The 13,034-nt window shown below is 30.8% G+C and overlaps 1 protein-coding gene across 4 annotated transcripts in view; it reads left to right on the forward strand.

Moving 5' to 3' along the window:
* Positions 1-13,034, forward strand: part of Tbck (TBC1 domain containing kinase) — a 224,266-nt gene that overhangs the window by 36,982 nt on the left and 174,250 nt on the right. For all 4 annotated transcript variants that reach the window (XM_027935483.2, XM_071614493.1, XM_071614491.1 and 1 more), the window contains exons 4-5: positions 9,340-9,454; positions 10,973-11,046. In XM_027935483.2, coding sequence (XP_027791284.1) covers positions 9,340-9,454; positions 10,973-11,046 — 189 coding nt within the window. The remainder of the gene's footprint in view (positions 1-9,339; positions 9,455-10,972; positions 11,047-13,034) is intronic.

The following is a 13,034-nucleotide window of genomic DNA, read 5'->3' on the forward strand; positions in this document are numbered from 1 at the left end:
ATACCACACACTGTTTTGTGTATCTGAAAGTGAAGCAGAGCCAGTTGTAGTCAACCTATAGGATAGTGGTTTGCAGAGTGTAGTTCATTATTATCACCTGGGAACTTTTTAGAAATACAAATTTTTTTTTTAAACTCATCCTAGACCTACTGTATCAAGAAGTGGAACCAGATATATGTATTTTGACAAGCCTTTAAGGTGATTATTTACCATTGCTTAGTTAAATATTCTTAAATTCTTGAAGTGTTAAAGAACCCATAAATCATTGTGCTCTTTGTAAAACCATATGAAGTACTGATTTACATAACTTAAGAATAGTTTTAAAATAGTTGAGCTAACTTAGACTCTTTATAGGTTCTGGGATAAGTAAATGATAGAAAGCATTGCATAATTTAAAAAATACAGTGGAACCTAAAATTGAGAACCTGTATCCATTAATATTGTAATTTTATGTGAATTGATAAGAGATAACTGTCCTTCAGGTTTATGTGAATTGATAAGAGATAATTATCCTTTTAAACAGTATTCTTGCATCAAATTGTCCTTTTAAACAGTATTCTCGAGTCACTGTGGAGTTATGAGTAAAAGAGCGTCTTACTCTTTTAAGACGCTTGCTAGAATGGGTATGATCTTCCTTGCCTCACAGCATTGAGGCATGAAAATCTAGTTCATGGATAGAACTAGAAATCTTTTAAGCTGAGCTGACTTAGGAAAAAGGCACTGTTTATGTAGAGAATTCACTTGACTTCTACCTTAGATTTGAGGTGAAGCTCTGGTTATTAAAGTGGTGTTTTGCCTTGTTCTGTCTTTCTAAGCATGTATCATAAGAAGCTTACTGAGTCAAGTAGAAGTAGCTATTAACAAGATTTGGGTATTTTTTTATTCTTTGATCAAAGTATGATCACTGTATCACCTCAACTCCTGATAAATACAATGTACAATGCAAATATAGTATTTTCATCAATCATACTAGTCATAATTTCCTTCAGACACACTAATCCCTATTTAACTGAACATTTCAGTTTGGCCCACTTTTGGTTGCACTGTCCTGGCTTGCAGACATAGTAATAGACACTGCATACAATTCAGGCCCTTTACTGTTCTTTTTTGTTCAGATAGGCAAGGTGATAAAATGTCTAAAACTCTAAAATACTGGTCTTCAAATATGAATTTGTCTCAAATTGATATCTATACAATACTAGCAAATTCTTTTTTTGTCACACAGCAAAATATATGAAGGTGGTCCCATAAGCTTGTATCACCTACTAACATTGCAGAGACCTTACTTTGTATAAATGCACTCTGTGATGTTAACATAATGATGAACTCAACTAATGAAACATTTATAAGAATGGATCCCCTTTGGTTTTTTTGTTTGTTTCTTTGTTCGTTTTTTTCTTTCAGAGGGGTGTACCAGGGATTGAATTTAGGGGCACCCAACCACTGAGCCACATCTCCAGCCCTATTTTATATTTTATTTAGAGACAGGATCTCACTAAGTTGCTTAGGGCCTTGCTTTTGCTGAGATTGGCTTTGAACTGGCTTTGAGAACTTCCAGCCTTAGCCTCTGGAGTTGCTGGGATTACAGGTGCATCACCGCACCTACCTATCCCTTTGTTAAGCAATGTCGAATTATAATTTTAGTTAACAACATCAAAAAGCTTTTGAATAAGTTAGGATACAGATTTGACTAAAGGTATATAATAATCTGTTCTTTAACATTAGAGACATATTTCAGTCTTAAAACATGTCAATGCTCTGACATGTGGGAAGTTGGACTTACTACCCTGTCATTATTAGTGACCATAATGAGAGAAGAAATTTTGGTGTGTCTGATCCAGGACAATAAAATTGCATGGGAAAAGAAAATATTTATAGGACATAAGTACTGTGCTAATTTGGGGATACTTCAAACTACTTGTCAAATGATGATTAATTCTCACAAAGAAATTAGAAAATTATCTTGATTTTATTATGTCAGAAGAATAGGTGATGAGCCCAGTTTATAATTTTTATTAATTTATAGAGTATATACATATAATGTAACAAAATATTATTGATAGTTTTTTAAAGACCTTGGGTTGTTTTAGTGGGGAGGGTTGGAATTTTTATTTTGCTTTGCTTTTTAGATGATCAGGATTCTGTACAGGATCAATAGCTCATTAATCTTCATTTAACTCCTGTTTGGTGTTATATTTCTCACTTTATAAATTTGCAAACGGAGGCAGGGTGAGTTGGAGCATTCTTTGAGCATAGCAAATCAATGACAGATCCTCCTGTCATTAAGTTTGAACCTCAAACCACTAGACTATGTTTTCCACATGTGTTTTGATCTTATCAAATTAATTTTCTGCAGAGAAGAAAAGTTATCTAGTATTCAAATTGGAATGCTGATTTCTCAGTTTATTGCTTCCCACTGAGAATTAGTTACATTCCAGAATCAACAATGCTCAACTTCGATTATTTCAGAGTAAAAGCTGAGTTGTGAAATGTGCCCAGTCTCATAGTTTAGAGACTGATGGATTATTATTTGTACTTGCTACAAAGTAATCTTTAGGTAGTAGTAATCAATACAACTCTTAAATTTGCTTTAGATGAATGTCCTTTGAAACTAAAACATTTGTGCCTCATAGTGAAATGAATTGTTTTCTTTTTTCAATTGTGAAAACTGTTATTCTCTTTCCTTTAAAAATGTGCTTTTTAAAATACTGTGAGAATTTTAACAAAATATTAAAATTTATTATGTGATAAGTGTCAGATTTAAAGTCTTAAAGATATCAGCTCTTAATTTAAGAACATCTTGTCCTCAAATTCTGGAATCATACACCAGTGAATCTTTAAAAGTTATATATTATTGAACTCTTTGGTTTTGAAGTTATAAAGTAAATTTACTTTTTTGGTACCAGTATATTGAAAGAAAACATAGAATTATATGCTTATAATATTATCTCAACATTAATCATTAGCATTTTATTTTCCCTGTTTCTTAAATCACATGGTAGCTAACCATATTTCATCTATGTTTCCTCTCTCCTAACATTATACTTTGGGCCTATACAACCAAGAAAGGAAAGTTTTACACCAAAAGGAAAATATCTGTGGGAGTGATCAGGTTTTATAAATTGAAAGAACATCTTGAACTCATACAGTTTATAAGTGTGTTTCCTCCCTTGGTTTGCTGACAGTATGGGCGTTTTTTTGCTTGTGGAGTGGCCCTTAGAAATATGATGGATCATGGATGTGAGGAAATAGCATGTGTGCTTTTAGTTACCACCTATACATGAACAACTTCCAAATATATTCCAGCAACCCTGACCTCTCCATTCTCATTCTTGGCATCTATTTCTTGCAATCTGAATAACATCTTTTTTTTTTTTTTTGGCAAATAACCTAAAGGAACTGATAGTTTGAGGCCATTGGGAACAACTTAGTCTAATTTATGGCTTTAGCCAGATATTAACAAGATTACCTTGCTACCCAGTATACCCTGATTTACTCCTGATTCCTCCAGTAAATAAAAGACTAGGAAAGATGTATTTTAAGCAGGTGAGTACTTCTTGCATATAGCCTTTGTGTGAACTTAAACAATTTGTTTTATTGATTGAAGGATTATGTAATCTCACATATAAATGAAGTTAGCATTATTGATTTATTGCTGTTATAACAGATTTTTTGAGCTATTATTTCATTAGTGGTGAAGAATTTAGTTTCTATACTATCTTGTATCATTATGTGGTATTTTATACACTATTTAACGCGTTTGATACGAATTTTTACAGTAAATATTCCGTGATAGGCATAGGCATACTTGAATAAAATAGTTCTTTCCTCAAGGTCCAGTGGGAGAGAAACCTACACAGAAATAATGACCTTATAATTAATAAGCCTTGCAAATATGTGTTATCAGAATAAAGGGAAGGGATTATAATTTTATCAAGGATAAAGAAGCATTAGGATCTTTAAAAAATTATTGAAATTTCAGACTAGTTCTAGGATAATGAAGGATGTCTTAATGGGGCTAATTGAGGAAACAGAAGCCTTAGAGAACAGGGGCCTCCAAGTCTTGATATGATTAAAGAACAGGTCCTTAGGAGTGAGGAACAGACAAGTATAGGAGATTGTAATTAAAAATCTGGATGTCTTACATGTAGATTGAACAATGTATCATTGTAATAAACTATTCATATTTTGTAATGTTGTCTAGGGTTTGGTGAAAACCTTTTACTATTAGCATGTAAGGTCAACCAATTCATAGAGACATTAAACTCATGATATTATCCTAAGTGCTTTTTTTAATGTTTTTTTTTAGTTGTCAGTGGACCTTTATTTTAATTGTTTATTTTTATGTAGTGATAAGAATCAAACCCAATGCCTCACACATGCAAGGCAAGTGCTCTACCACTGAGCCACAACCCCAACCCTAGCCTAAGTGCTTTTTAAATGATAGGTAAAAAGTATTTTAGGGATTATTGAATCAGAAACACAGTAAATTTTCTTTAAAATGCATCTGGAAAGGGCTAAATAAAATATATTTAGATTTGTCCTAATCGCATAGGTTTGGAAATTCAGAAAACCATATTTAAAATACAGATATGAGCAAGTTGTTTCAATTGTTTTTGCTGTTCCTTCTATTTTTATCTTAACTTTACCAATATTTTTTAGTTTTTAGGTCTGTTTTGATCTCACTGATGTAATAAATAAATTTTCATATTTTGTTTTCCTCCAAAGACAAAGGAAAGGATAAATAATTCTCAACCATTAACCATAATTGCTTGCATTGAAATTATCAGTTCAAAAATTTCTAACTATACTGTAGGCTTCTTTATTGTGGAGATTGGTTCTTCCTCTTCATATCTATGTGGACTAAAAATGAAGTTAACATGCAGCTAGTAGCCACCTGGTTGATGTGTTCAAATACAAAGTATATTAAAATGTCACCTTGCTATATTAGAAACAATTGTGTTATTTTGAAAGCTACCTTTGGATCATATTGGTAAATTTAAATCACCAGAGATTCTTGTGTTCATTCATTAGGGACAGTGGTGACAAAATATATACTATTGTCACAATCTCTAAAGTAATAATAGTAACTGAACATCTCAAAAGGAATAGAATATTTTCTTTTACTTGAGCTATATCATAAGTTTTCTAAGTTACTGAATGGTTTCTTTATTAACAAGATTGTAAATTGGGACTTGTAGGACAAAGCCTTATTGTTCTCTGCCAATATATTTTTTTAAAATTGTGTGACTCCCATTCCTTTGATCCTAAATCTTTTAGTGTCCATGTTCAATTAAACTGTAACATATTTTCAAATACTAGATGTGATATTATTACCTTACTTTTGTATTTTAATTGCATTATCTATTTAAGAAAAAACTTCAAGATCAAGTTTTGACAGTATTAAAAAATGCAGCTTTAAAACAGGTAAACAAAGTTCCATAAATACTTGTTACTCCTTTTCTTATATAAAATAAGATAATTTTTTTATTTTATTTTTCTTATTTTCTATTTTATTTATTTTTAAACATTTATTCATTTAGTTAGTTGATTGTAGGTGGACACAATATGTTCATTTTATTTTTATGTGGTGCTGAGGATCAAACCCAGTGCCTCATGCTAGGCAAACATTCTTCCTCTGAATCACAACCCCAGCCCCTTGTTTTTGTTTTTCTACTTACAGTACTGGTGATTGAACCCAGATGTACTCTACCAATGAGCTATATACCCAGCTCTTTTTATTTTAAGAAAAAGTTTCACTAAGTTTCCGAGGCGAGACTCGAAATTAAGGTCTGGGATTACAGGTATGCGCCATCACACCCAACTTATATTTTAAAATAAAATTTAAAATTAAATCCTAAGGGTAACAAAAGGTAGAAAAACAAATTTATCTTATCTCTGATTTAAACTGATGAGTACTGAGTCCATTAACTGTAATTCACAAGTAGACTCATGTAATAGCTAAGAAAAGATATGCCATGAGCTTCAGCTTTTTTAATATATGAATTTAAAACATTTTTTGTATATAAGTTCATAAGCTCATTTTAAACGTGATGGTGCTTTTTGACACACATGTTCTAATGTCTGTTTTACAATCAGTAAAAGCACAATATAGAAAATAGAATGCTCCATCTTCTTTATTCAGCAGTTTCAAAACTGGTTTAATGGGGGGGAAAAAAGGTTCGATTTTAATTTTATGAGAAAGAGCTCTATTTTGAAGTAGTATGCAGCTGAGGACCTCTAGTGTCACAACTGAATATGTCATCAATTTTTAAGACTAAAGATAGATAGATACAGAGAGAGAGAGTATGTGTGTGTGTGTGTGTGTGTGTTGTGAGAGGGACACACACATAGAGACAAGGTAAGAGGACTCAGACTTTGCAGAAAGTAAAGGCAATCAAGACTGTAGAGCCAGCACAAGGATTGACAAATGGATTAATGGAATATAATCAAGAGAGGTGAGAAATGAATTCATACATCTATGGTCAACTGATTTTTTACAGGATGCCAAGAACATTCAGTGGGGATCTTTCTCAAGTCTTCTCAACAAATAGTGCTGGACAACAGGAGAGCCAAGTGCAAAAGAATGGAATTGACCCATTTTTTAATTGAGTTGTCTTTTAATTATTGAATATAAAAGTTGCTTAAAAATTACAGATAGCAATCCCTGTGAGACATATGGTAAAGGTCTTCTCCCATTTGGTAACTATTTCATTTTCTTGATGGTATCCATTGAAACAAAAAAGTTTTTAATTAATGAAATTCAAATTATTTTTTATTTTGTTACTTTTATCAAAGAATTCTTTGCCATATCTAAAATCATCAAGATTTTCTCTGTTTTCTTCTGTAATTTTTATAGTTTTACCTTTAGGTCTCTGACCCACTTTGATTTAATTTTTTAATATGGAATCAGTTGGTTTATTTTTGAAGATGTTTGTGAAAACTCTGTTATCCCAAATTGTACTTGTTTTCACACATTTTCTCTTTGCCCAAGACTGACTAATATCACCTTCACATGGAAGAAACCATTTGATAAAGAGAAATAGTTTATAAGTCAATATAAATAATAACATTTATCCTTTTTTTACATACACCATGGGAAATATGAAGTTTATTACTTATCTTCAAAATATGACTGACAATCAAGGATTGGATTATCAGACATTTAAGGAGAGAAAATGAGTTTGAGAGAAACAGCCTTAGGATGGGAGCAGGAAGGACTCATTGGAATTACCACATAGGAAATGAAGATAACACTCTATGTATCCACAACTAAAAGAATTCTAATTCTCCTTAGAGAGACTCAAAAGAATAATATATCCACAACCAAAAAACACTATCTACTGAAAAGAAACACCTGGAGAATAGTGAATTCGGTGGTGTGGGTGAGGTGGGCGCAAGAGGCAGAAAGAGATTTCTGTAGATATCTTTCTCTTTCTCTCATACCACATACACAAATAAATAAACCCTTTAATTAAATAATAGAGCTAAAGACCATCCTCCTTGATAGTAAAAGTCAGTTTAGAAAATAGTTCCAATTTTCATCTGTTAGTGGACAGAGCTTCAACTTAAAGAGAAAATAAATACAGCACATCAGGTTTTTTTCTTGTTACTATTTCTGTATTAATGGAACATGTGAATCTTCAGATTAAAGGGTTGTACCTGATGTTGACCAGCACAAAGGTGTCTATACCCTAGAACATTGGGTTGAAGTTTTATAACTCTAAGGATAAAGTAAAAAAGTATCCTCAGCTTCCAGGGAGGAATCACAGGACATCTATTATAAAATTGAAATCAGATTGATATTAGACTTCTTACTACTAATAAAGGATACCATAAAGACAATGGAATAATTATTTTCAAGTTTAAGAAGAGAATGAGATATTTTCAGACATGCCATGCTCTAAAATGCCCTAATCATGCCCTTTTAAAATTTTTCTCAAAAATTAAGAATGATTGAAAAATTAGTGTTCAAGTTGCCTAAGTTTGTTTTTCTTAGCCTCTGCTTGGTTCTATAGTAAATATATATTAATCATTGTATGGCAATGTGCCAGACACTTCCCATCTCTCTGAGTAAAAGCCAAAGGTCTTATAATAGCCCAAAAGATCTTACACAGTTGTCTCCTTAAAACTTACCTTTTTTTGTCCAGTTAAGTGATAAACTAAGTCACATGACCATCATCAAAATTAAAAATAGAATAATTTAATCACTTTGCAAAATTTTCTCCTACTCCTATCTATTCCCCCACTTGAGCCCATGTGATCACTGATTACTTATTTCATTTTTGTACTATAACAAATGTTTTTTCTTCAGTATAGATTTCTCACATACTGAGTATAGTCTTAATTCTTATATAACAGTCTTTTTCTTTTAATTGATGACTTTAGGTAACTTATACTTAATATAATTATTGATATATCTGGATTAAAATCTGTTCTGTACTTTTCCTTTTACTTCATCTGCTTATGGGTTGTTTTTTATTCCATTTTATTTCTACTACTGCCTTATCATTTATAGCTCTTTTAAAAATTTTAATGGTTAACTGCAGATATTTAATTTGTAAAAATACAAAAAAAAGTATAGAAAAGAAATCTCTACAAAATGTTAACATTAGTAGTTTGGGAGGTTGGATTTGAATGAGTCTTCCTTGCTTTTCTATATATTATTCCTAATTCCCTACATGAATGATTTAGCTCATTGGTAGAGCACTGGCCTAGTAAATGCAACTCCCTGGATCCAATCCCAAGTACTGCCACATACACATATACAAATACACCTTCAGAGAGGGACGATGTGAGAGAGACAAAACATATAAAGAAAGTGGACATCTATGCACAGATGGCTTAAGGAGGATAAGATAAGAATTAAAAGAGACATTTTGCCTTATTAACCAGTGTGGAAAATATGCTAATGTCTGTATACCATAAAATATATTGTACCTAAATTTTAGAGGCTACAGCATTTTGTTTTGAGCAGAAGACATGGTTATCCTTGACTCTGATCTGCCACACATCTAAAACTTTCTTGATAATTTGATAAAGCCAAACTTGTCAATGATCATTCTACCCTACTATAAATAATATACACCATCCAAATTAAGGTCCTTTTCTGCTATTAGAGTAGCCAATAGGAAAGTGTTGTCAGATCACTTTGTTATAATCAGAGTTTATTATAATCAATTGTGTTCAAGTGGTTATTTTAGTAAATATGTAAATTCTGTTTGAATGGGCAAGATGCAAAAAAATTTTATGTTTTAAATGTTTTCAATGTGTCTTATTCTTTAAACAGATTGTATATATGCTTTATAATTGATCTTTGAATTTTTGTTTTCTTTTTAGCCATTCAAAGGTTTTGTGCATAGCATTTGAAGTACTTCAGGGCTTGCAGTATATGAACAAACATGGCATAGTACACCGGGCACTGTCTCCTCATAATATCCTCTTGGATCGAAAGGTGATTCTCAAATACTATAATAGATATTTGTATGTTGCTTGGAATTGAAAGCTTTTGAAATCAGGCCCTTAAAATTAATCAGAATGATGTTAGAATATGTTTTAAGAATAAATAATGAAAAGACTATGAAAATGATATATTTATGATTGTGAAAAAGCTCTTTAAATTATTTAAATGTTTAAATTATTTAACAAATGTTTTTTTCTTCAGTATCTATGTGTCTTTCCTGCAGGATATTCCTTTTTTTTCCCACAAACTAATGTTCTGACTTCATGTGTTATTTTTTCTTTCATTCTTTTTGCTAAAGGATTTGTTTTATGGCTTCTCAACATTCCTCTCCTCAGAATTTGCATTTGCTTTTGTTTTAAGAAAACTTTTCTGACCAGTTACTTAGAATATCATTCTCATAAGTAGAACTGCATTGAATTTCCCCTTCTTTACTTTCTTTCTTTCTTTTTTTTTTTTTTTTTTTTTTACCAAATATTCATTACCTAGCTCACTTTTCTGTTGGATTGCTTGCTTCTCAACTTGGAAATCTTATAGGGAATTGATAAGATAGTAACCCCTCCTAAGAGAATTATTGATAATAAAGTGATATATTTTCAGGAATAATCATAATTTTATTTCTCATTACATATAAACAGCTTTGGGGAAATTTTGGTTGAATTATTTTCTCAAATTTGATATAGTCTTAAAAATCACAAAATAGAAATGATATTTATTAATTTCAGACTTATGGCAGAAAGGTAACATTGCTACAACCAATCTAACTTGTTTTAAAATACAAAGTAATGTCTGTATACCATAAAATATATTGTACCTATTTTTAGAGGTCACAGCGTTTTTTAGCCTCTAAATCTTAAAAAGAAGATAAATGAATTGAAAGTTGACTTATTTTTTTAAAGTATAAACATTTAAAATGAAAAATAAGGAACTCACATTTGTGATAATTGTTAGTCTCAAAAAATATATGAATTATTGGAACCTAACAGACTTACTGAACTCTCATGATTTTTGAACTGAACTTTCCAAGCTAAATCCCTTATCACAGTTAAATTTTAACATTATGACTGTATTTGTATTTCCCCGAAAATAGAACTCTTCTGAAAAATTACTACAAAACATTCTAACCAAGTATTCAAAACAAATGAAAACATTTTTGCCTGTTATCCTTTGTTAAAAAAAACCTAGATTAGCACAAATAAACACAAAAATGTTAAACTAATTTGACATTGTGAAATATATGTATTCCTTATACAGTTATATAGTATATGTATCTGTATATATATATACACTTATGTGTCTACAGATATGTGTACATACAAATATAATAAGTGTAAAGCAAACTAAATTTTGACAGTCTTGGATAAAATTTTGGTATCTTATAAAATCTTATATGGTAATATTTTGATAAAATAGCAGTCTGATTATATAATGATTGTAGTAGTCATAAGGCACATAGTTTTCCTTTCCAGTTATATTAAAATATTTCAGTGTCTTTCTCCTTTATTATTGTAGGGACATATTAAATTGGCTAAATTTGGACTTTATCACATGACAGCTCATGGTGATGATGTTGATTTCCCAATAGGGTAAGGATATTTTACCTCTGAGTTCTGTCTTGGGCATGATAATCTTTGGTAACATGCACGTTTTGTTAGTTATTTTTGATAATTGTTTTTTAACATAAAAGTAATTTTTCTTTATTAATTCATATTAATTTCCCAGGTACTTTGTTAAAAAAATAGACAATTTCCCAGTGTTTCAAAAATCCCTAATATTGATCTTTCATTGAATTGGAAGAAAGAATGATAGATTATTATTTACCTTATAATGCTTTCTAGTTAGTTATATTTCATTAAGAAGTAAGTTTAAGACAAGAAGACTGATCACATTCTAAGATAGTGTGTGTTCATAAGAGTCTGAAAGTCATCACTCTTGCACTGATTTCAATTTCATGATTTACATTTAATTCCCTGCTTTCTAAAATCTAATTGTATATTAAGATTCAAATTGAATTATTGTGGCTATCAAAATTGGGAATGGAACCACAATTTGACCCAGCTATCCTTCTCCTGGGTCAATACCCAAAGGACTTAAAAACAGCATATTACAGGGACACAGCCACATCAATGTTTATAGCAGCACAATTCACAATAGCTAAACTGTGGAACCAACCTAGATGCCCTTCAATAGATGAATGGATAAAAAAAAATGTGGCATCTATACACAATGGAATAATAAATAAAATAAAATAAAAAATAAATAAAAGAGAATGAAATCATGGCATTTGCAGGTAAATGGATGGAGTTAGAGAAGATAATGCTAAATGAAGTTTGCCAATCCCCAAAAAACCAAATGCCGAATGTTTTCTCTCATATAAGGAGGCTGATTCATAGTCGGGTAGGGAGGGGGAATATGAGAGGAATAGACAAACTCTAGATAGGGCAAAGGGGTGGGAAAGGAAGGGAGGGGCATGGGGTTAGAAATGATTGTGGAATGTAATGGACATTATTATCCAAAGTACATGTATGAAGACACGAATTGGTGTGAATATACTTTGCATACAACCTGGGATATGAAAAACTGTGCTCTATATATGTAATAAAAATTATAATGCATTTCGCTGTCATATATAAGCAAATAAACAAAAAAGAATTATTGTGGATATCAGAAGTAATGGGATAAATTCTATATCTGGAAGTCTACGTTTAAGAGGTTTATTTTATCACTTCTGATATGGAATTTTAGATGTACATTGCCCTCAAAGAAAGAAAGTAACGGAAGTTTATTTCATTCCATACTAAAATAGATACTTTTGATTGACTAGCACGTACAGTGACTTTTTATTTGTAAATACTTTAGTTTGTATTTCCTAAAATAAGGAGTTTTCATATTCAACCTCAGAATTATGATCAAAATGATAAAACTAAAATTGATATATTTTTATCTAAACTAGATTCTGAAATCATATTTTTTCAATTGTACTATAGTTGTTTTTAATAGTATTCATTTGTGTCTTGCTCTTTGAGTTTCCTAAAGTCAGTTCTGTTACATTAATATTGAGAATTCTGATATGCATTTATGGAGTATAATTCTGAAGCAAAACGTTTTTTGAAAATATAATGTGATGTTTAACAAAATCTTCATTTATAAATGGCACTTTTATTCTTATATATTTCTTACCTAAAATTTTCATTAGTTAAGGCACAGATAATAAATAACCTTAGACATTATTGAGTGAGGAAACATTTCTCGAGCACTTTGTCTCTTGCCTTGGTATATACAAGAAGGTTAAAATAGGTTCTTTCCTTAAGAAGCTCATCGTTCAGTAGGCAGATTTTCCATTTTGATGACTTACTTATTAAGGTACATAGATACACAATCTTATAGTTTCATAAGTCAAAATCTTATGGCCAACAAACAATTATTTGCATAAGTATAAATATTATAATTTGTGAAGTAGTCAAGAATTTCTACTTTTTAAAAAAACCCTTTAAATAGGATAAGTTCTTGATCCAGTTCTAGCTTCTTTGTCATACGGTATAATTGTCTTTTGACATGAATTTCAAAGAGCTAT

This window comes from Marmota flaviventris, chromosome 7, assembly GCF_047511675.1.
Source record: "Marmota flaviventris isolate mMarFla1 chromosome 7, mMarFla1.hap1, whole genome shotgun sequence".
NCBI lineage: Eukaryota > Metazoa > Chordata > Mammalia > Rodentia > Sciuridae > Marmota > Marmota flaviventris.